At 40.2% G+C, this 26,188-nt stretch overlaps 1 protein-coding gene across 2 annotated transcripts in view; it reads right to left on the bottom strand.

The window, feature by feature from the left end:
* opcml (opioid binding protein/cell adhesion molecule-like) overlaps positions 1–26,188 on the bottom strand; it is a 404,588-nt gene that overhangs the window by 243,388 nt on the left and 135,012 nt on the right. The window contains exon 2 of one of the 2 annotated variants that reach the window (XM_024432025.2): positions 12,566–12,641. In XM_024432025.2, the coding sequence (XP_024287793.1) occupies positions 12,566–12,641 (76 nt within the window). Of the gene's footprint in view, positions 1–12,565; positions 13,278–26,188 lie in introns of those variants that run through there. The other variant, XM_024432024.2, reaches the window with a different exon arrangement.

Genomic DNA, 26,188 nt, shown 5'->3' with positions numbered 1-26,188 from the left:
GACTCTTGGAAAGTCCTTTGTTAACATAGAAATGTGGTAACATCAAAAGGTTGGGGAATAGAAAAATATTACCCTTTCTCAACCAGTTGAAAGTGTCCTTTGGCACTTAAAGAATATGTCAGATCAGTTGGTGTCTGGGACATTATATATAATGATAGGATTACATAAATTGTATCTTGGAAAGTCTACACATTCTAGTTATCAGATTCAGATGGAATTGTTGTGCAATTTAAATGTTTCAAAATGAAACTATTTGTGAAAAGATTACATTTAATTTTAGCTTCCAAATGAAATAATTGTTTTCATAAGTAAACTATGCTCCCTCAGTGGCCACGTCCAAGCGAACAGACATCGAACAGGAAGTCAAACTCAGTTCCCGACGACGTGAGGACTGGTGTCCATACGGTTAACTTGTTATGGCTGCATACCCAATACCGGGATTGATATGACAACTTCCAGTGAAAATAGAGGCCGCCAAATTCAAATCAAACCACAGAAATCTCATAATTACAATTCCCAAAACATACATGTGTCTTATATAATTTTAAAGCTATTCTCGTTGTTAATCCCACCAAAGTGTCAGATTTCAAATAGGCTTTTCAGCGAAAGAACTAAAAACGATTATGTTAGGTCTCCACCAAACCACAATAAGCACAGCCATTTTCCAGCAAAATATAGCATTCACAAAAAGCATAAATAAAGATAAAAGTAATCACTAACCTTGAATTATCTTCATCAGATGACACTCATAGGACTTCATGTTACACAATACATGCATGTTTTGTTTGATAAAGTTCATATTTACATTGGCGCGTTAGATTCACTAGTTCCAAAAACATCAAGTGATTTTGCATAGCCACATCATTTCAACAGAAATACTCATCATAAATGTAGATGATAATGCAAGTTATACACATGGAATTATAGATATACCTCTCCTTAATGCAACCGCTGTGTCAGATTTCAAAAAAAGTTTACGGAAAAAGCAACCCATGCAATAATCTGAGACGGCGCTCAGAACAGTTGCCAAATTAGCCTCCATGTTGGAGTCAACAGAAACCAGAAAATACATGATAAATGTTTCCTTACCTTTGATGAACTTCATCAGAATGCAGTCCTAGAAATCCCAGGTCCACAATAAATGCTTGATTTGTTTGAAAATGTCCATTATTTATGTCCAATTAGCTACTTTGGTTAGCGAGTTTGGTAAACAATTCCAAAGTCACAAAGCACGTCCACTATAACGTGACGAAATGTCCAAAAGTTCCGTAACAGTCAGTAGAAACATGTCAAACGATGTACTGAATCAATCTTTAGAATGTTGTTTACATATATCTTGAATAACGTTCCAACCGGAGACTTAGAATTACTTCAGATGAGCGGTGGAACGCAAGTCCTTCCCCTGTGAACGCATGGTCCACTCATGGCTGTGGTGACTATTTCCTGTTTCAATCGACCCCACTTCACATTAGAGTCATCAGATAAAGTTCTATTGACATCTAGTGGAAGGCGTAGGAAGTGAAAACTCATCCATATATCGCTGTAATTTCAATGAGACCTTGGTTGAAAATCTGCCACCCCCAGAAAAAAAATCAGGAAGTGGAATTTCTCAGGTTTTTGCCTGCTATATGAGTTCCGTTATACTCACAGATATAATTCAAACAGTTTTAGAAATTTCAGACTGTTTTCTATCCAATACTAATAATAATATGCAAATATTAGCAACTATGACTGAGGAGCAGGCCGTTTTATATGGGCACCTTTCATCCAAGCTACTCAATACTGCCCCTGCAGCCATAAGAAGTTAAAAGGGCTAATTTCAACTACAACCTAACGAAATTAACATTTAGTTCCGGATGACGTGAGGACTGGTGTCCATACGTTTTAAAAAGCTAATTTCAATGTGGAGGTGATGATCACCACTCTGGAATGGTGAATTTCAACTAGACCCGCCAGAATAAAGCGAGAGCTGATTATGGCAACTTGGTATGAACTTTGAACGATTATTCACTAAAGAAGTGACACATCCTAGACGTCAAGATATCAGCTGCAGCTGTAAACGTACGTGGCCTAGGAAAGGTCAGACAATCTCTGAAGAGCGACAGGGTACTTTAACATATCTGCTCTACAACACTACAACCAGAAAGATTCTTCAAAGGACAATGGCGATCTCTGGGCAAACCAGTCTTCCATCTTTGACCCATCTGTCGAAGCGCAGATCAGAGTAAATACAGTGGGGAAAACAAGTATTTGATACACTGCCGATTTTGCAGGTTTTCCTACTTACAAAGCATGTAGAGGTCTGTAATTTTTTTTATCGTAGGTACACTTCAACTGTGAGAGACATAATCTAAAACAAAAATCCAGAAAATCACATTGTATGATTTTTAAGTAATTCATTTGCATTTCATTGCATGACATAAGTGTTTGATCACCTACCAAACAGTAAGAATTCCGTCTCTCACAGACCTGTTAGTTTTTCTTTAAGAAGCCCTCCTGTTCTCCACTCATTACCTGTATTAACTACACCTGTTTGAACTCGTTACCTGTATAAAAGACACCTGTCCACACACTCAATCAAACATACTCCAACCTCTCCACAATGGCCAAGACCAGAGAGCTGTGTAAGGACATCAGGGTTAAATTGTAGATGGGCTACAGGACAATAGGATGGTCTACAGGACAATAGGCAAGCAGCTTGGTGAGAAGGCAATAACTGTTGGCACAATTATTAGAAAATGGAAGAAGTTCAAGATGACGGTCAATCACCCTCGGTCTGGGGCTCCATGCAACATCTCACCTCGTGGGGCATCAATGATCATGAGGAAGGTGAGGGATCAGCCCAGAACTACACGGCAGGACCTGGTCAATGACCTGAAGAGAGCTGGGACCACAGTCTCAAAGAAAACCATTAGTAACACACTACGCCGTCATGGATTAAAATCCTGCAGCGCACGCAAGGTCACCCTGCTCAAGCCAGCGCATGTCCAGGCCCGTCTGAAGTTTGCCAATGACCATCTGGATGATCCAGAGGAGGAATGGGAGAAGGTCATATGGTCTGATGAGACAAAAATAGAGCTTTTTAGTCTAAACTCCACTCGCCGTGTTTGGAGAAAGAAGAAGGATGAGTACAACCCCAAGAACAACATCCCAACCGTGAAGCATGGAGGTGGAAACATCATTCTTTGGGGATGCTTTTCTGCAAATGGGACAGGACGACTGCACCGTTTTGAGGGGAGGATGGATGGGGCCATGTATCGCAAGATCTTGGCCAACAACCTCCTTCCCTCAGTAAACGCATTGAAGATGGGTCGTGGCTGGGTCTTCCAGCATGACAACGACCCGAAACACACAGCCAGGGCAACTAAGGAGTAGCTCCGTAAGAAGCATCTCAAGGTCCTGGAGTGGCCTAGCCAGTCTCCAGACCAGAACCCAATAGAAAATCTTTGGAGGGAGCTGAAAGTCCATATTTGCCCCGAAACCTAAAGGATCTGGAGAAGGTCTGTATGGAGGAGTGGGCCAAAATCCCTGCTGCAGTGTGTGCAAACCTGGTCAAGAACTACAGAAAACATATGATCTCTGTAATTACAAACAAAGGTTTCGGTACCAAATATTAAGTTCTGCTTTTCTGATGTATCAAATACTTTTCTCATGCAATAACATGCCAATTAATTACTTAAAAATCATACAATGTGATTTTCTGGATTTTTGTTTTATATTCCGTCTCTCACAGTTGAAGTACCTATGATAAAAATTACAGACGTCTACATGCTTTGTAAGTAGGAAAACCTGCAAAATCGGCAGTGTATCAAATACTTGTTCTCCCCACTGTATATATCATGCATTTTCCTTTTCCGATAGGGACGGTTATAAGAATGCATAAGATTCTGTATTTACGATAGCATAGCTTCTTTCTCAAGGTCCGATAGAGATCCATTCCCCTTTGTCCCTCAGGCTTCCCGCTCTTTCATTAAAATCTAATGCACTTTCTTTGTGCAACCAGCCGTCATATCGGTTTCGTCCGCTAGGGACCTTATCTTTTATGACATGATTAGTAATCGATGTATGATCTATCCTGTGTATATGTAATTCTGTGTGATTATTTAGGTATTTAATAAATAAATAAATAAGCCAATTTGTGTATTGCTGATTCAAATTATTAGCTAGTGTTCGTGCAGAAAACCAAGTACTTACGACAATAAGAATGAGACCGATCGAGGTGACAGTTAATAATTGACTGCAATTGATATAAAAGATCTTCAGATTTTTAAGGGAGTGGATTCGGGAGATAGCCGCTCTATATAAATGAATGCTTCCGTGGTGCCCCATGTTATTAATGGTTTAATAGTTGCATGGTTTAATTAAATCACGTAATCAATTAAATGTTAGATAATCGATTTGATAAAATAGCATTTCTTATAATTTAATCAGTCAGAGACACGACAACAGCAATTAACATTTTCTGGTTGTATTCTTTGACGGAATGTTAGTAATAAATAACCCCCCTCAAAAAAAAAAAAAAGAAAACGTTATATCCCTCCTGATATGGTGCACGGAAATGTATGTGGTCTGCGGCAGTTTCCCAACCCCGGTCCTCCAGGCCCCCAACAACACACATTTTTGTTGTAGCTCCGGACAAAAAACACCTGATCCAACTTTTTTAGGACTTGATGATTAGTTGACAAGTAGAATAAGATGTGCTTGTCCGGGGCCACAAAAACATGATGTACTGTTGGGGGTACTTGAGGACCGGAGTTGTGAAACACTGGGCTACTGCACCAGCCTCAGATGTTCAGTCACTTTTGTAAAGTCTAATTATCCCCTTAGTATCTGTCATCTTGATTTAAATAAATGCCTTCACACATTCATTTGAATTCAGATACAGCCCTACTTAGTTAAGCGTCTATTCCAATGTTGATTGTTTGGATATTTTGATTACTTTTTAATATACACTACCGTTCAAAAGTTTGGGGTCACTTAGGAATGTCCTTGTTTTTTAAAGAAAAGCACAAACTAGACACTAATGTACTTGTCCTCCTGCTCAGTTGTGCCCCGGGGCTTCCCACTCCTCTTTCTGTTCGGGTTAGAGCCAATTAGCACTGTTCTGTGAAGGGAGTAGTACACAGCATTGTAGATCTTCAGTTTCTTGGCAATTTCTCGCATGGAATAGCCTTCATTTCTAAGAAAAAAATAGACTGACGAGTTTCAGAAGACAGTTCTTTGTTTCTGGCCATTTTGAGCCTGTAATCGCACCCACAATTGCTGATGCTCCAGATACTCAACTAGTCTAAAGAAGGCCAGTTTTATTGCTTCTTTAATCAGGACAACAGTTTTCAGCTGTGCTAACATAATTTCAAAAGGGTTTTCTAATGATCAATTAGCCTTTTAAAATGATTAACTTGGATTAGATAACACAACGTGCTATTGGAACACAGGAGTGACGGTTGCTGATAATGGGCCTCCGTATGCCTATATTCCATTAATAATCTGCCGTTTCCAGCTATTTATTCTTTTTTTACCTTTATTTAACTACGCAAGTCAGTTAAGAACAAATTCTTATTTTCAATGACGGCCTAGGAACAGTTGGTTAACTGCCTTTTTCAGGGGCAGAACGACAGATTTTTACCTAGTCAGCTCGTGGATTCGATCTTGCAACCTTTTGGTTACTTGTCCAATGCTCTAACAACTAGGTGGCAGCTACAATAGTCATTTAGAACATTAACGTCTACACTGTATTTCTGATCAATTTGATGTTATTTTAATGGACAACAATTGAATTTCTTTCAAAAACAAGGACATTTCTAAGTGACCCCAAACTTTTGTACAGTAGTTTATGTTTTTTCTGTATTTGGTTACTGTACAAGGTGTGCACCTTATTGTTCTGAATTCCTGTTGAATTTATGTTCAACTCATGGGATGGGGTCTGTGTGATATGAATGTTTCCTACTTAACATCCTTTTTTCAGGACCCTGTCTTTCAAAGATAATTCATAAAAATCCAAATAACTTCCTCGTAAAGGGTTTAAACACTGTTTCCCATGCTTGTTCAATGAACTATAAAACAATTAATGAACATGCACCTGTGGAACGGTTGTTAAGACACTAACAGCTTATAGAAGGTAGGCAATTAAGGTCACAACTATGAAAACTTAGGACACTAAAGAGGCCTTTCTACCGACTCTGAATAACACAAAAGGAAAGATGCCCCTGCTCATCTGCGTGGATATTCCTTAGGTATGCTGCAAGGAGGCATGAGGACTGCAGATATGGCCAGGGCAATAAATTGCAATGTCCGTACTGTGAGACGCCTAAGACAGTGCTATAGGGAGACAGGACGGACAGCTGATCGTCCTCGCAGTGGCAGACCACGTGTAACGACACCTGCACAGGATCAGTACATTGCTCATTTTATGGCGTATTTGTTTAATCTTGTTATGCTCATACACATATTTACACTTGTTAAGTTTGCTGAAAATAAATGCAGTTGACAGTGCGAGGACGTTTCTTTTCTTGCTGAGTTCATGTAATAAACTGAACTGTTAAACCTTGTTTTTAATCAAGCCAGGCACCTGTTTCAGAGAGGGATGGCAAACCTGAAATTGGATGCAAAGGCATTGGTGACCCTTTTATCGTTGATTAAACTTGGGTGGTAATACTTACAAGGTTTTAATTTCAAACTAAAATTGCTCATTTAATTTTACACTTGCCATAATTCTTTATCACATGAAACATCAGGCTAGGTATGCACTGGTCTATGAGTACCACTAATATTGCATGTGAATTTGTATGCAGATATGTTGTTTGTAAAATGGTTACATGGCAGTTATGTGTGGTAGGGTAAAGTCACCACAACTACTGATGGCAACTACTCCAACCCAGGCTGTTACCCCATTGTCTAGCACCCACCTAGGTATGACACAAAACATTTACACCACGTTCATCACTGGCTATGACAATGGAGAGGTGAAGAGTGAATGGTGCTAATCAGCAGACCAGAGATGATTAGCTGGCCAGTGGTATTAGGGCCAGGTTGGGACCTGTGGTTAACACATGTACTCTTTAGAAGTGTCATAAGATATCTAGTAACCCCAGATCAAGTCCCTGTTGCTGCCCTTTGGGCAAGAGTGCCCCTTATTGGTCCTCCAACACCACTTCAAGCAACAACTGGTGCCATATCTATCAAGTGTCTCAGAGAAGGAGTGCTGATTTAGGATCATTTTTGTCTTTTAGATCACAATGAATAAAATGTCATGCACAGAGGGGACCTGATCCTAGGTCAGCACTACTATTCTGAAACTCTTGATACATACAGCCCCTGGTCTCCCATCCACAGATTGACCAGGCCCGACCCTAGATAGCTTCAGTCAAAATGTGCAGCATATTCAATGTGAGCAGAAATGCTGTTATCATCATCTCCATACTTTGAAGAAATTAGGTTCAGTGACATTTACTTTTGTTTTTAGCCATAGCTTATAAAATATGAGGGTTACTGATGCAGTCTAGTTAACTATGACGTCTCGAAGCACTGCTTATTCTGCAACAGCTTTCCCCCACCAGCTTCCTAATGTTATTTTCAGACTGATCACTAGAAATAGATGGGTGATTTGGGACGTTTGAAAAGGTCCCCAGAACGTCGATATATATGCCTCACGAAAAAGTATTGCACAGCACTGGGAGCAAACTCGTGATGCTCAGAGCCGGAGCTTAGACCACATGCTAGAGTTCACAACGCTCTAGCAAGCCGCAATAACACTTGAAGATACTTGATTGTGATAGCACGTCATTTTTAATTACTTTGTTTTAAGCCTTCCCCAAACCATAGACAGAACTTTAACCTCTCAGACTAAAAACTTAAACCTTTGAGTTGTTTCTGTTTAACCCATTGCCATTACAGTCTAAGCCCTGTCTAGGGGGGGGGGTCATTTTGATATTTGATTTGGAATCTTAAGACCCCTTTGCTATCCAAAAAATATATTTAAAAAATAATTGATGAAAAATTGTATTTAGCCTTACTGCTATTAGCCCATAGAAACATACTGAATAAAATATCCACTACATGGAACAACAGAAAGTTCCCCCCCAAGAAATCCAAATAAAGTTTGTTCTTAAGTGTCTGTCCTATATCTGAGAGATTTATGAAAGATAAGGGAACGTTTGTTCTTTTTTCATACATGTATTTAACCCCTTATTTTTTGTCACGAAACAGACTCCATATGTACCATACATTTTCTCAACTGGTACCGGGGAGCCTTTAGACGAGTCTTGTGAGACCTGTGGGCATCCTAGAGCACATGTATGTGTTCATGAGAGTCTCCGCCTTCCACCGAGGGGTCATGTTAGTGTGTAGCCCAAACTGTTCGGATGCTACAGACAGAAGTTGGCAGATCGGCTGTACCAACTTCAGATGAGTCGCAAGAGACTTGAGGGGGACGTAGAACAAAACTTAGGCCAAACCACTACGCTACAGCCAATTTTGATGATTTTCGGGATGTCTCATGGTCTGACAAACACTGCAGCTCTGTCACCTTTCACCACAGATGTGGAAGTGTGATATTGGCGGATGCGGTGGATTAAGACGCTTCCAATGCAAAAAGATATCTCTAGCTTAAACTGACGGGGGCGTGGATATAGACTCTAGGGGGTTAACCCTGTAAACATGCAGAATTAACCCTGTAACAACGCAGAATGAATACGTCAAAACATTTTGAAGGAAAATCATAAGATCATGTGGTTATTTTATAGTACCACAATAATGTGCTTGTCAACAGCCCAATAGTACAGCAGACACAAACTGAAAAGGGTTTGAAATGTTTTGATGCAAAAATGGAAGACAATGCTTTTATTTTTTACCCCTTTGTATCCCCAATTTTGTGATATCCAATTGGGTAGTTAGTCTTGTCCCATCGCTTCAAGTCCCGTACGGACTCGGGAGAGGTAAAGTCGACAGCCATGCATTCTCAGAAATACAACCCTGCCAAGCCGCACTGCTTCTTGACACACTGCTCGCTTAACCCGGAAGCCATCCGTACCAATGTGTTGGAGGAAACACTGTACAACTGGTGCCAGTGTGCATTCGCCCGGCCCGCCACAGGGGTCGCTAGAGCACGATGGGTCAAGGACATCCTGGCTGGCAAAACCTTCCCCTAATCCAGAAAAAATGCTGGGCCAATTGTCCGTCGCCTCATGGGTCTTCCGGTCGCGGCCGGCTGCGACACAGCCCGGGATCTGTAGTGACGCCTGGATCTGGATCTGTAGTGACGCCTCAAGCACTGAAGTGCCTTAGACCGCTGTGTCACTCAGGAGGCCCAACCTAATGTTGTTTGGCAGCAACATGGGATTCATTCTTAGCATTTTGACAGTTTACGCTCCCTAATTGCATATTCTTGGGATAAACAAATTCTAGGCACAGTCCAAATGTAAATACTGTAGATTCAGATTAAATATGATGGCTTATACAGTGGGGCAAAAAAGGATTTAGTCAGCCACAAATTGTGCAAGTTCTCCCACTTAAAAATATGAGAGAGGCCCGTAATTTTCATCATAGGTACACTTCAACTATGACAGACAAAATTAGAAAAAAATCCAGAAAATCACACTGTAGGATTTTTAATGAATTTATTTGCAAATTATGGTAGAAAATAAGTATTTGGTCACCTACAAACAAGCAAGATTTCTGGCTCTCACAGACCTGTAACTTCTTCTTTAAGAGGCTCCTCTGTCCTCCACTCGTTACCTGTATTAATGGCACCTGTTTGAACTTGTTATCAGTATAAAAGACACCTGTCCACAACCTCAAACAGTCACACTCCAAACTCCACTATGGCCAAGACCAAAGAGCTGTCAAAGGACACCAGAAACAAAATTGTAGACCTGCAACAGGCTGGGAAGACTGAATCTGCAATAGGTAAGCAGCTTGGTTTGAAGAACTGTGGGAGCAATTATTAGGAAATGGAAGACATACAAGACCACTGATAATCTCCCTCGATCTGGGGCTCCACGCAAGATCTCACCCCGTGGGGTCAAAATGATCACAAGAACGGTGAGCAAAAATCCCAGAACCACACAGGGGGACCTAGTGAATGACCTGCAGAGAGCTGGGACCAAAGTAACAAAGCCTACCATCAGTAACACACTACGCCGCCAGCGACTCAAATCCTGCAGTGCCAGATGTGTCCCCCTGCTTAAGCCAGTACATGTCCAGGCCTGTCTGAAGTTTGCTAGAGAGCATTTGGATGATCCAGAAGATTGGGAGAATGTCATATGGTCAGATTAAACCAAAATATACCTTTTTGGTAAAAACTCAACTTCTCGTGTTTGGAGGACAAAGATTGCTGAGTTGCATCCAAAGAATACCATACCTACTGTGAAGCATGGGAGTGGAAACATCATGCTTTGGGGCTGTTTTTCTGCAAAGGGACCAGGACGACTGATCCGTGTAAAGGAAAGAATGAATGGGGCCATGTATCGTGAGATTTTGAGTGAAAAGCTCCTTCCATCAGCAAGGGCATTAAAGATGAAACGTGGCTGGGTCTTTCAGCATGACAATGATCCCAAACACACCGCCCGGGCAACGAAGGAGTGGCTTCGTAAGAAGCATTTCAAGGTCCTGGAGTGGCCTAGCCAGTCTCCAGATCTCAACCCCATAGAAAATCTTTGGAGGGAGTTGAAAGTCCGTGTTGCCCAGCAACAGCCCCAAAACATCACTGCTCTAGAGGAGATCTGCATGGAGGAATGGGCCAAAATACCAGCAACAGTGTGTGAAAACCGCGTGAAGACTTACAGAAAACGTTTGACCTCTGTCATTGCCAACAAAGGGTATATAACAAAGTATTGAGATAAACTTTTGTTATTGACCAAATACTTTTTTTCCTCCATAATTTGCAAATAAATTCATTAAAAATCCTACTATGTGATTTTCTGGATTTTTTTTCCTCATTTTGTCTGTCATAGTTGAATTGTACCTATGATGAAAATTACAGGCCTCTCTCATCTTTTTAAGTGGGAGAACTTGCACAATTGGTGGCTGACTAAATACTTTTTTGCCCCACTGTATGTCATTACTCCAAATAGCAGACACAGCCTCTGTGCCCTCTGTAAATCAGAATTTACTTGCATACAGAAATGTGTAGATGGAATTAGGATTGTATCTAAATGTTTATGATTTAAATCAAATCAAATTTTATTTGTCACATGCGCCGAATACAACAGGGGTTTACCATGACATACTTACTTACAAGCCCTTAACCAACAATGCAGTTCAAGAAATAGTAAATACAAATCTTGTCAATCAATAAGTAGTACAATAAATGTACATATCAATAATGAGGCTATATACAAATCTTGTCAATCAATAAGTAGTACAATAAGTAGAGGCTATATACGGGGGGTAATATACAGGAGTCGAGGTAATTTGTAAAGAGACTATGCATAGATAATAAACAGCGAGAAGCAGCCGTGTAAAATGATTTGGGGATGTGAGGGGTGGCATACGTACAACCCTCTGTAGTGCCTTACGGTCAGATGCTGAGCAGTTGCTATACCAGGCAGTGATGCAACCGGTCAGGAAGCTCTCGATGGTGCAGCTGTATGACGTTTTGAGGATCTGAGGACCCATGCCAAATCTTTTAGTCTCCTAAGGGGGAAATGGTGTTGTTGTGCCCTCCTCACAACCTTCTTGGTGTGTTTAGACCATGATAGTTTGTTGGTGATGTGGACACCAAGGAACTTAAAACTCTCGACCCACATAAGAGCCACTTTTCCTTCAGTCACCCCAGGCATGAATACACAGTTTGACAGCTCTGCTCCTCTCAAATTAAGTCTTACATGACTTGGGAGATTCAGATAGAATTTGATCACATTGTTTTCCCTCTCTAATTTTTGTGATTTAGCTGACACTCTTAACCAGAGTGACACTCTCTCTCTCTCTGAGTGTATACATTTTCATACTGGTCCCCATGGGAGTTGAACCCACTATGCTGGTGTTGCAAACACCATGCTCTACCAACTGAGCCACTTGGATATATAGAGATATATTTATATATATATTTCTCTCTCTCTCTCTCTCTCTCTCTCTCTCTCTCTCTCTCTCTCTCTCTCTCTCTCTCTCTCTCTCTCTCTCTCTCTCTCTCTCTCTCTCTCTCTCTCTCTCTCTCTCTCTCTCTCTCTCTCTCTCTCTCTCTCTCTCTCTCTCTCTCTCTCTCTCTCTCTCTCTCTCTCTCTCTCTCTCATTAAGATCAGCTGACGACCCCATTAAGATCAGCCCCACCCCCACCCCCACATAGATAAGAGTATCCCAGCAGCCCACAGCATCCTTAAAAATACCTTAACCGAATCAATAACATGGAAGGACAATTAAACTTGCTTGAGATGAATATATGAGGTAGTTATTTTTTAAATCTCTTACAAATAATAACACTATCACATACCTAAACATCATGCTTGCAACGTACATTTGTGGATATAAAGACGACTCCGTAATGAATTCCAAAGCACTTTGACTAACTATAGACCACCACGCAATATGGCACGATTCAACAAGCCAATAAGATATATATTAAATGACTTACTTTAAGACGGCGCTGTCCCCTTGTCTGACAGTGATGTTGTCCTTTGAAAAAGAATCCCCGCTCCTCGCTGGCACTCCTGCAGGTACAAGGAATAGCAGTCTTAGACCGATGACAATAAGGCATTTCCAAGGCGCCACAAAATAACCATAAATGCCCATTTTCCGTCACTGCTCAACTTCCACGGAAACTTGAATGTCAAATATTCCTTGCTCGGTGCAAAGTAGGTACGGCCACAGCAATTCGACTCCACTCAATATGCTGTTGTGGTGGTCGACCTCTATTTCTTTGCCTCAAATAGAAGGTGAGAATGTGGCGTGTTATCGTTCAATATAATAAAGTAGGCAATATCTGCGGCTCCAGTACTCTTGGATATCTCCAAGAAATGTCCAGCAGCTACAACAGGCGATGTGTTTTTTCGGAAAGCTGATGTAGGCTAGACTGTCTTCCCTGCTCTGTGTATGTTATTTGTACTCGCCAAGAGATGGATGATCGCGCAAAGATGCATCAGAAAAGTCTCCACTTGGGTAGTTCTGCCGATAGCCTACAGCACAACACTGCAGTGACTCCTAAAACAAGTATGCTCTGAAATCAGGTGTGTATTCTTATTTGTCAAGTAGACTACATAAACTAAATCCACCAGACAGCCAGCTCCGCGGAATCAAGTGAAATCACTCCTTCATAATGAGTGTGTGCCTTGCGCAGGCTAGTCAGTGCTCTCAGGCGCGCGTTATACAACTGTGAACCATCTGCGCAGCATCCCTACTCCCGCTATTTTTACTACCCCAGTGGATGATCAAGCAAGCGATTTGTATTGATAAATCTATAGGCTGTGTATATACTTCTATATATCCTAGTCTGCGTTATAATGGCAATAACCACCACAATTAATAGGCCAATCGGGTTGCCTAAATCATTAACATAATGCAGTCAATTATTTGAATACTGTATTGGGAACGCTTAGCTAATCAACTGGCATGTACTCACTTTAACATATCAATAATGATCTATGCTCTGCTGAATAGTATAAGTGGAAGGCTATACTATTGTAGGTGTGTGTGCCTGCACATGCGTGTGTGAGAGATGGGGGGACATGTATTTGGAGATATATTTCATAATTTATTTTCAAATACTTATAAAACGTTGTGTACATTTAATGCTTAAATAGTATCGGAAAGAGATTTTGTTTTGTGTGTGCAGCTCATTCCTGAAATGTGTATGTGTAGCCCTAGACATACTGTCAATGTTGAAATTACACAATATTTGGTCCCAGTGAAGTTTGTGAGTAAATACATGTTACCTATGCCTGCAGTAGGTACCATGCATAGGTTTTTGCAATGTACGGCATGAGCTGGTTGTTGAATAGCTCTGCCCAAACATCATTCCATAGCATTATCATAAGCACTTATGTGTCCTCAGGGTCTTGGCTGCAAGTAACCCTATTCCTGGAGAGCTGATGACCTGTAGGTTTTCCCTCCAACACTAATCTAGCGCACCTGATTCTAATAATTAGCTGGTTGATAAACTGAATCAAGTTAGTTACAACTGAGGTTAGAGGGAAAACCTACAGGGGGGTAGCTCTCCAGGAACAGGATTGGAGAGCCCTGAACTAGGGTATGCAGTGCACATCACTGCGCTAGGAGAAGTTCGCATTGTTATTATAAGCATGTTATTCCATCCCAGATCACATATTAACACACCCAAAGCATTGCCCATCTAATTTCATCCACGGAAATATGCATATTTGTATGCATGAGGGTTGATTTGGCAGACGGAGCCAGGGATATAGGGGTCACTGTTTGTTTTGACATGCACACAGTCCTTTGGATTTACTGAGGCGGTGTTCAATTTATTATAAGGTTGTTAGTGGGCGAAGTATGATGATGACCCCATCCGAAGAAATTGGGCTAAGATAAGAGTTAATTAAAACTCTATCTAGCCAGTGATGCAACCTGAGCATGGTCTGCTTGCACGACGTCCACATCGAACTCAATGGCTTTTTAATTAAAACCCCTCATGCTGACCTCAGCAAATCTAAGATATGTGTTCTTAATTAACGTGGGTTGCTAGGTAGGGGGGAACGTCTCGGTGAAACACTTGTTTCCAAAACACCCCCAGCTGATTAGGGTGACAACATGTTGTGTATGATAGACTTACTATAACATCAGAGCTGTTTATCAGCTTGAACAGCCTCATCTTAATTAAAAGGCCTACTCTGTGATATTTACAGACATTCTGGATAATGTCAATTAATTATACAGTATATACAAATATAACTTATAAATACCCCATGCCATGAGCTTTAGGCAACTGTCTAACCCCACCATAACCCAAAATATAAGGACGTTCTACATCCCTCAACTTTATAGCAAACCAAGTGGCAGGGTTGTGGTTTTACTCTTTTTCGAATTGCGTAGTGGGCCTTTAAGCTACAATATATAGGGCGATGGAACATTACATGTTTAACTATATGGCTGAGTCTACCATTTCAATTACCTGGGGGTTAGGAGTAAATTCACAGGTATATTTAGGAAACTTACAGTACTTTTAAAGAGTCTTTAGTCACAGTAAGACTGTGTAATCCAGAGGAAATGATTTAAGCATATGGTGCCCTTAAATTAATTGAATGTGCAGTCATCTTCTTTCTGAATTATCAATAGCTCTATTCACTCAGTTCCCTGGAGAGATATTCAACATAGATATGCTGATACCTTGTATTAGGTAGGCATGGCTCATCTGACCTTTATATGACTTCCCTAGGAAATGACATGCATGCTAACTAGAGTATCATTGATACTGAGCCCAGTCAATGAAGGTCTTGACCTTGAGCTCAACTCTGAATATGGCATCATTTAAGAATTTACTGTAATTTAGACTAAACATGCAAGAAACATGATTTTTTTGGCAGCTTGTTAATTTTCAAAATGTTTGAAAATAAACATTTGTCTGCATATGTATCTTTTGAAGGCTCAGTAATAAAGCGGTACTTTTTGAAGGCTCTAGCGATTTTTCCAAGCTATGCAGTCTACATTTATTTTGACAGTAGGCAAAGCATGAAAGATATCAGCACATTGGTGGGTACACGGCCTGGTGAGCACTATAGCAAATGAAAGTACTTATTTATTCCTAAGAAGTCCAGGGACAGAGAGAATGGTGGTGTTCTTTCACCCTGAAAGGGCCTGCACACAGTACTTCTTGTGCAACAGTAAATGTTGTTTTTCCTCATCTGTGATTATGCTTAGTTGGGTGGAAACTCAGCTGTCATCCTAGGATGGATTCCACTCCCTTGAAGGTGAATGCATTTTAGATGTAATTTCCATCAAAATGTTACTCAAATGAAACTATAATCTCGGGATGGATGGAATCAACCACTGATAACATTTGGAATGGCAAAGTGAGCAAAAATATGCTTAAATTGTCAAATATTTCAAAAGAGATTAACAATAATTTCGTATGGATAATTGTCCAAATTCAAGAGAAGACATTGCAGTTTTGGGCAGCTCAGGCAATCGGCAGAGACTATTAATAATGAATGACCATTCTAGGCCAATATAATGGCCCTATATCGGACCACACTGACAAGCAGAGCCCACACTCATGATAAAAGCCTTGACCCTCAACCTTTTCTTTTGCTGGTTTTGGGGCATCTTCTACCTTAAGTTGCTTAGAGGTTCATGTTGTTTCTCATAATCAGCAGAAACATACTCCCATGGTAACCGCATGTAGCATGCCATGCTAGGCCTGAAGGCACTGTAGAAATGTTGATGATGAACGAGTAAGACTACACAATGTTATTTACCGTACACTTGCTGTGGCCATACTAAGCTTGCAGATCAAATCAAATCAAATCATCATATTAAAGGGATGTTTGCATACCTGGTCTATGTGTTAAGGTAATGTATTTATTGAGAAGGGATTTCTTATTATGACATTGTCAGAAATATGACCCCCCCCAAAAAATTATGAAATCGAAAGTTTGTGTGAGATGAGAAAATTGGCAGGTTGGCCTCGAAGGCTTCCCGTAGGAGACGTTTCTGTTTGAAACATTTTGTCTACTTGTAGCATGTTAGAAAAAGTTTGAAAAGAAGACTCTTTGCAGATAAAAAGATGGGAAATTACTGTCTTGACAGTACTGGCCAACATGAATTGCTCTTCTCTGCAGTTGGAGACAAACTTTGTCCTGACCATTTTAAAACATAGTATTTACAGTAGTAGGATTATTTTGCCTCTGTGTGATGCTAACACACTTCACACACTTTTTGTGGTATCAAAGCTGCCATGCCCCATAATTAAAGAGCCCCACAATGGACTCGTCATAATAACAATAAAACCGTTCAAACACGGATATGGTTCCAATCGTTTTTTCATCATTCCTTTTTCCCATAGGGGATTTTAGAACCACTTCAAACAAGGTCTGTGTTTCATGTAGGTTTTCCTGATGTGACGTTTGGGTAACCGTGTAAATCTCTCTCACACAAGGTGACTTTTGTCAATATATTTGTCTCTATTTACTCTCAGATTTGAAAATCTTAATTAGCATCAAAGTAGACATCATGCAAGACTACAAATCCCTGCAAGCTCCTGCACTTTAGATGACACCTTGGCTGTCATCTAGCAAGCTAGCTACCTTGACCCAAAACAAAAGATATGTTGAACAATTTCATTTACTGTTCCATAATTTATTTAAATAATATTGGTTGGCTTATTTATGCACTCAATGCAGTCAAATATTATGCAGTCAAATATGTTCAATGTTCCATGAATGCTAAGCAAATTGTTTGCAAAGAAGCAAGTTACCTAGCTACCTACCTAGACAATATTGGGACACACCCTTTTCACGCCATTTCGCCCAGTGGGCGGAGCTATACATCACGGTGGACATAGATTTCAGAGCGTATACGGGTGCACACAGTGTTGAGAATGAGTCAAGCACTCTTTTAAGTCTGAATTGTGGAATCTATTCAACACAACGTTCTAGGTTGGCTAATGTCGGGTGTGCACTACACAATTTTCAAAATCCTAACATTGCTGAGCCTCTCAAATTAAATAACCGTCTGTAGTTAAATACATTTCCTGTAGTTTTTTGTCTTGTAATGGATGCTACTGTTTCATCAGGGAGCCACAAAGATTAAGTAAACAAATCGCATTGCTGAATTCACATTATGTTTGATATTTCATGCAGCCACAGAATTGAAAACAGCTAAACAATGATTTTGTTTTCAAATTTCAAATTGTTTAAAGTTTAAAGATATCACTCACGCAAAAAAAAGGGACTGTACAATGTACAATGAGTCTGTGTTCTGTAAGTATGCCTCCAGGATAATATGGTAAATTTGGCCTCATGTATAGGACCTCAAACAAATATATAAGACCAAGCACAAGGGTTTGATGAAGCCAGCAATGCTGATACCAAATTATTTTTATCGAAAATACATTGGGAATTTGGGAGAGAGAGAGAGTACTTCATCAACTTTTAGATTGCTTAAAATACCTGTAAAATTATGCTAACTGTGAAACCTTCACAATATAATCAGCAGTTCAAAGGGTAGGCTAGAGTCAGTTAATCTGATTTATTTAAATCTAAATCTCAAAGAATTAATTTTAGTGATTGATAGTATACATCTATTATTGTATGTTGACTAAACAAATGCAGTGAAATTAGTTTTAAATCTAGTCATGATCAGTTTTATATACTTCTTTCTGTAGTCTAAATTTAGTAGATTGGCTTGAAAGCAGCATTCATTGATGTTGTTGCAAAACTTGATGTTACACATCGTTTACTTTTGGCAAAACCGGTCCATTCACTTGGTAGCTAGCTATCATTAGTTCAAATAAAGCAAAATGATGTACTAAAATGAAAGTATAAACCCACTTTAGTGATGTCGGTTAGAAGTTACGAATGAGGTCCCAGGCGAAGTGTTCTCTGTTGAATGTGGACACGCATCGGACAGTCCTTGACAGTCCTTGCACAAACCCATGCCCACCATGGTTATAACACCGCCCACAAGCAAAATCCTCTTATTTGACCAGATCCCCCTTCTTCAGCCAGTTGAAATCTATTTCAATTCATGGTGTCAGAATGCACTGCTGTATTAAAACAATTCAGAACTAACTTGTTGACATGTTCTTTTACAGATTTAAAGCCAGATTAACACATTGCAGAATGTATCCATAATCATTCATGAACAAGCATATTTATTTGACAAGGATGAACCTAGTCACCCATCAATTACTTGAAAAACCTGAACTCCAACAATTACACTGTTTTAATGCAATCTAAATAGTAAACAATGCATACATATGCATTTCAAACATAACATATAAATATCTGACTTGAAGTAAAGATTAAATTATTTATTCATCAATGGCACAAACCTAGGACATCGAAAAGCACCATATGAACTATAATTACTATCCGAGGGCGCACAGATTATTTTGCTTTTCCATTACAGGAATTAGACCAGAACCAACAACACAATATCAGCATATTGTGATTTTTGGTGGGAGAGTTACAAATGGAGAAACAACTGGATGCATACGGTAGGTTTAATATAAAATACTAGGTCAAGTCCAGCAGAATGAGAAACACAGTTAACAGACTCAAAACAAGGAAGCTATGCATAAACACAGCTATATTCACACACTTGAACTCCGCTGTCAATTCTGAGCAGTACATTTACCACTGCATTCACTCAGAATAAGCAGGACAGCATCACACAGGTAAAAAAGTTAACAGAAACAGTACACAACAACACTTTTAAACTGTTACTGAGTCTAAATGCTATTCAATCAGGAGAAGTGAAGGAAGCAGCATAGGGAAAATAGGTGAAGGCAGGGTGGGTTTATAGAGATAAGACGGAGTGTTCCAAAGTGATGGAAGTTGAGGGACCATGGGACATAAAAGGCATATTGCGGAATAAGGGGTAGCTAGAGAGATAGTTGGCCATAGAATCAACATAACATTGGGTGCTGATGTCCTTCTACACCCCTTTTAGGTCGATGTCACAAATATCCGATTCATGTCCAGTAATACTCTTGAGTCTCAGTGTGTGTCCCTCGACGTCATTCTGTCTCAGTTGTAGCATTCAAATCGTGGTCATCGTGTGCCTGTGACTCACAACAGTAAAGACAATAAGTGATCACAGTATTTCAACAAATTGAGCCATACATAATACAACTTAATAAGCATTGAGGACAGCATTTTGTTGACAACATGGACGTTTACACTATGTCTACTGTGTGTGAATGATGGAGTAATCTTACCCCGGCTGTAGGTCCATTTGAGAGTGTGTGGTCACTAACGCCTGTACATCAACCAGTACTGAACCGTTGGAGACTTGGGATGCCTGCTCTCTCTCTCAAAGTGCTGCTTGAATGTCTTCAGGTCTGCATCTATAAAGGTCAAGTACAAAATGGAGGAAGTAAAAAAATCTGTGGCTTAGATGCATTCTATTGCTTTGAATTCCAACAAACTACTACACATACAGTGACTTGCGAAAGTATTCGGCCCCCTTGAACTTTGCGACCTTTTGCCACTTTTCAGGCTTCAAACATAAAGATATAAAACTGTATTTTTTTGTGAAGAATCAACAACAAGTGGGACACAATCATGAAGTGGAACGACATTTATTGGATATTTCAAACTTTTTTAACAAATCAAAAACTGAAAAATTGGGTGTGCAACATTATTCAGCCCCTTTACTTTCATTGCAGCAAACTCTCTCCAGAAGTTCAGTGAGGAACTCTGAATGATCTAATATTGACCTAAATGACTAATGATGATAAATATAATCCACCTGTGTGTAATCAAGTCTCCGTATAAATGCACCTGCACTGTGATAGTCTCAGAGGTCCGTTAAAAGCACAGAGAGCATCATGAAGAACAAGGAACACACCAGGCAGGTCCGAGATACTGTTGTGAAGAAGTTTAAAGCCGGATTTGGATACAAAAAGATTTCCCAAGCTTTAAACATCCCAAGGAGCACTGTGCAAGCGATAATATTGAAATGGAAGGAGTATCAGACCACTGCAAATCTACCAAGACCTGGCCGTCCCTCTAAACTTTCAGCTCATACAAGGAGAAGACTGATCAGAGATGCAGCCAAGAGGCCCATGATCACTCTGGATGAACTGCAGAGATCTACAGCTGAGGTGGGAGACTCTGTCCATAGGACAACAATCAGTCGTATATTGCACAAATCTGGCCTTTATGGAAGAGTGGTAAGAAGAAAGCCATTTCTTAAAGATATCCATAAAAAGTGTTGTTTAAAGTTTGCCACAAGCCACCTGGGAGACACACCAAACATGTGGAAGAAGGTGCTCTGGTCAGATGAAACCAAAATTGAACTTCTTGGCAACAAATGCAAAACGTTATGTTTGGCGTAAAAGCAACACAGCTCATCACCCTGAACACACCATCCCCACTGTCAAACATGGTGGTGGCAGCATCATAGTTTGGGCCTGCTTTTCTTCAGCAGGGACAGGGAAGATGGTTAAAATTGATGGGAAGATGGATGGAGCCAAATACAGGACCATTCTGGAAGAAAACCTGATAGAGTCTGCAAAAGACCTGAGACTGGGACGGAGATTTGTCTTCCAACAAGACAATGATCCAAAACATAAAGCAAAATCTACAATGGAATGGTTCAAAAATAAACATATCCAGGTGTTAGAATGGCCAAGTCAAAGTCCAGACCTGAATCCAATCGAGAATCTGTGGAAAAAACTGAAAACTGCTGTTCACAAATGCTCTCCATCCAACCTCACTGAGCTCGAGCTGTTTTGCAAGGAGGAATGGGAAAAAATGTCAGTCTCTCGATGTGAAAAACTGATAGAGACATACCCCAAGCGACTTACAGCTGTAATCGCAGCAAAAAGTGGCGCTACAAAGTATTAACTTAAGGGGGCTGAATAATTTTGCACGCCCAATTTTTCAGTTTTTGATTTGTTAAAAAAGTTTGAAAGTTTGAAATATCCCATAAATGTCGTTCCACTACCACACAGGCCAGTACAAAAGTCTACACATGGAGAGGAACCTAAAGGCACATACAGTACCAACCAATAGTACTCACCCGACTGACAAGACAGTTGTGGACCAGTGCTGCCTTGGAAGCAGTCTTCTGGTCTGCAGCTGCTCCCTTCTTCTTAAATCAAATCATATTTTATTGGCCACATACACATATTTAGCTGATTTTATTGCAGGTGCAGCAATATGCTTGTGTTCCTAGCTCCAACAGTGCAGTAGTATCTAACAGTTCACAACAATAGACACAAATCTAAAATTAAAAGAATGGAATTAAGAAATATATGAATATTAGGACAAGTAATGTCGCTCGTCTTTTCAGTTCGCTGCAGCTTGCGACTGGAACGAGCTCCAAAAAACACTCAAACTGGACAGTTTTATCTCAATCTCTTCATTCAAAGACTCAATCATGGACACTAATTATGACAGCTGTGGCTGCTTTGCGTGATGTATTGTTGTCTCTACCTTCTTGCCCTTTGTGCTGTTGTCTGTGCCCAACAATGTTTGTACCCTGTTTTGTGCTGCTACCATGTTGTGCTGCTGCCATGTTGTGTTGCCACCATGTTGTTGTCATTATGCCGTGTTGTCATCTTAGGTCGCTCTTTATGTAGTGTTGTCTCTCTTGTCGTGATTTGTGTTTTGTCCAATATTTTTGTTTAATTTATTTAAATTTTTAATCCCAGCCCCCATCCCCGCAGGAGGCATTTTGTCTTTTGGTAGACCGTGATTGTAAATAAGAATTTGTTCTTAACTGACTTGCCTAGTTAAATAAAGGTGAGTGGCATTGACTAAAATACCTTAGAATGGAACACAGTATATACATATGAGATGAGTGAAGCAGTATGTAAACTATATTCAAGTGACTAGTGTTCCATTATTAAAGTGGCCAGTGATTCCATGTCTATGTATACAGGGCAGCAGCCTCTAAGGTGCAGGATTGAGTAACCGGGTGGTAGCCGGCTAGTGATGGCTATTTAACAGTCTGTTGGCCTTGAGATAGAAGCTGTTTTTCAGTCTCCCGGTCCCAGCTTTGATGCACCTGTACTGACCTCGCCTTCAAAATGATAGCGGGGTGAACAGCTCGTGGCTCGGGTAGTTGATGTACTTGATGATCTTTTTGGCCTTCCTGTGACATTGGGTGCTGTAGGTGTCCTGGAGGGCAGAGATTCTGCCCCCTGTGATGTGTTGGACAGACCGCACCACCCTCTGGAGAGCCCTGCAATTGCGGGCGGTGCAGTTGCCGTACTAGCTCGGTGATACAGCCCGACAAGACTCTCTCAATTGTGCATCTGTAAATGTTTGTAAGGGTCTTAAGGATGAATTCGAATTTCTTCAGCCTCCTGATTAAGAGGTGCTTCTCCACTACGGTCCCATTGATGTGGATATGGGCGTGCTCCCTCTGCTGTTTCCTGAAGTCCATGATCAGCTCCTTAGCTTTGAGGGAGAGGTAATTTTTGTGACACTACTCTGCCAGGCCCTCACCTCTTCCCTGTAGGCTGCCCGTCATCGTTGGTAATCAGGCTCGCTACTGTTGTGTCGTCTGCAAACTTGATGATTGAGTTGGAGGCGTGTGGCCACGCAGTCATGGGTGAACAGGACGTACAGGAGGGGGCTAAGCATGCACCCTTGTGGGGCCCCTGATTGAGGATCAGTGAAGTGGAGGTGTTGTTTCGTACCTTCACCACCTAGGGGTGGACCGTCAGGAAGTCCAGGTCCCAGTTGCACAGGGTGGGGTTCAGACACAGGGCCTCGAGCTTAATGATGAGCTTGGAGGGTACTATGGTGTTGAAGGCTATATTCAGACCCATATCCCTGTAATGCTTAGAGAAGATCATATGTCAAGAGTTATTGAAGTGTGGTGGTTACAGGTTCACTTGACAAATCTAAAGCATTTTATTTTGGGGTGTTGCTATAGGGATCAAGAGCTAACAGTCAGTATCTAAATAATATGGTTGAAATGCTTGATAATGTATGTGATTGAAACAGAGAGGTCTACTTTCTTGGGGACCTGAATATTAACTGGTTTTCATCAAGCTGTCCACTCAAGAGGAAGCTTCTTACTGTAACCAGTGCCTGTAATCTGGTTCAGGTTATTAATCAACCTACCAGGCTGTTTGCATACACTACAGGAACAAGATTATCCACATGTATAGATCACATTTTTACAAATGCTGTAGAACCTTGTTCTAAAACTGTATCAATACCCATTGGATGCAGTGATCACAATATAGTGGCTATATCCAGGAAGGTCAAAGTTCCAACAGCTGGGCCTAAAATAGTGTAAAATACTTTGCTGTGACTCTTATGTGGATTATGTTAAAAATATGTGTTGGTCTGATGTGATTAATGACGCCAGAAGCTGCACTTGATGAATTTATGAAATTGCATCTTCCAATTATTGATAAACATAGAACTGTTAAGGCTCCATGGATTGATGAATTGAACAACTGTATGGTTGAAAGAGATGGGGCAAAAGGAGTGGCTAATCTGACTGGCTTACTTACTGCAAATTGAGGAATTATGTGACCAAACTCAACAAAAAGAAGAATAAACTTAAATATGAAGCCAAGATCAATGATATAAAGAATAATGGAGAAAAAAAAAACTTGAGTGCTTTAAATTAAATTATGGGCAGAAAGACAAATTCAACTCCATCTTTCATCAAATCAGATGGCTTATTCCTCACAAAACCATTTGATGTTGTCAATTATTTTAATGATTATTTCATTTGCAAAGTGGGCAAAGTTAGGCAGGAAATGCCAACCACGAACAGTGAGCAATTGTATGCATGCATAAAAAAACAAATAATGAAAGAAAAGCAGTGCAAGTTTGAATTTTTTATAGTTATTGTGGGAGAGGTGGAAAAATTATTGTTATCGATTAATGATGACAAATCTCCTGGAATTGACAACTAGATGTAAAACTACTGAGGATGGTAGCTTACTCTATAGCCACTACTATCTACCATATTTTGAATCTGAGCATAGAGGAAAGTCTTTGTTCTCAGGCCTGGAGGGAAGCCAAAGTAATTCTGCTAGCCAAGAGTGGTAAAGTGGCCTTTACTGGTTCTAACAGCCAGCTCTTAGAAAACTGTTGGAAAAAATTAACAACAGATATTCAGCTGCTTATAGAGAAGGGCACTCAACATGTACTGCACTGACACAAATGACTGATGATCGGTTGAAATAAACTGATAATAAGAAGATTGTGGGAGCTGTAATGTTAGATTTCAGTGCAGTCTGATATCATTGACCATAACCTGTTGTTGAAAAATACCATATTGTGGATTCAGAGCTATCTATCTAATAGAACTCAGGGGGTTTACTTTAATGGAAGCTTCTCTAATGTCAAACATGTAAAGTGTGGTGTACCGCAGGCAGCTCTCTAGGCCCTCTTTTAAATGTTTTACCAATGACCTGCACTGAAATTAAACAAAGCATGTGTATCTATGTATGTTGACAATTCAACCATATACGCATCATCAACCACAGCTAATGAAGTCACTAAAACCCTTAACAAAGGTTGCAGTCTGTTTTGGAATAGGTGGCCAGTAATAAACTAGTCCTGAACATCTCTAAAACCCTGAGCATTGTATTTGGTACAAATCATTCCTTAACTTCTATACCTCAGCTAAATCTGGTAATGAATGGTGTGGTTGTTGAACAAGTTGATGAGACAAAATTACTTGGCATTACCTTAAATTGTAAACTGTCATTGTCAAAACATATACAGTTAAAGTCAGAAGTTTACATACACCTTAGCCAAATACATTTAAACTCAGTTTTTCACAATTCCTGACATTTTATCCTTGTAAAAACTCCATGTCTGAGGTCAGTTAGGATTACCACTTTAATTTAAGAATGTGAAATGTCAGAATAATAGTGGAGAGAATGATTTATTTCAGCTTTTATTTCTTTCATCACATTTCAGAAGTTTACATTCACTCAATTAGTATTTGGTAGCATTGCCTTTAAATTGTTTCACTTGAGTCAAACGTTTTGGGTAGCCTTCCACAAGCTTCCCACAATAAGTTGGGTGAATTTTGGCCCATTCCTCCTGACAGAACTGGTGTAGCTGAGTCAGGTTTGTAGGCCCCCTTGCTCGCACACACTTGTTCAGTTCTCCCCACAAATTTTTTATTGGATTGAGGTCAGGGCTTTGTGATGGCCACTCCAATTCCTTGACTTTGTTGTTCTTAAGCCATTTTGCCACAACTTTGGAAGTATGCTTGGGGTCATTGTCCATTTGGAAGACCCATTTGCAACCAAGCTTTAACTTCCTGACTAATGTCTTGAGATGTTGCTTCAATATATCCACATAATTTTCCTACCTCATGATGCCATCTATTTTGTGAAGTGCAACAGTCCCTCCAGCAGCGAAGTAGATGTTCTAACCAACTTGCCAAAACTATAGTTTGTAAACAAGACATTTTTGGAGAGGTGGAAAAATGAATTTGAACCTATTTGGGACTGGGGGGCAGTATTTAGTAGCTTGGATGAATAAGGTGCCCAGAGTAAACTACCTGCTTCTCAGGCCCAGAAGCTAGAATATGCATATAATTAGTCGATTTGGATGGAAAACACTCAGAAGTTTCTAAAACTATT

This window comes from Oncorhynchus tshawytscha, linkage group LG09 (genome assembly GCF_018296145.1).
Source record: "Oncorhynchus tshawytscha isolate Ot180627B linkage group LG09, Otsh_v2.0, whole genome shotgun sequence".
Classification (NCBI taxonomy): Eukaryota; Metazoa; Chordata; class Actinopteri; order Salmoniformes; family Salmonidae; genus Oncorhynchus; species Oncorhynchus tshawytscha.
Note: the sequence above shows the minus strand (reverse complement) of the source record. Positions and strands in the feature narration are given on the sequence as shown.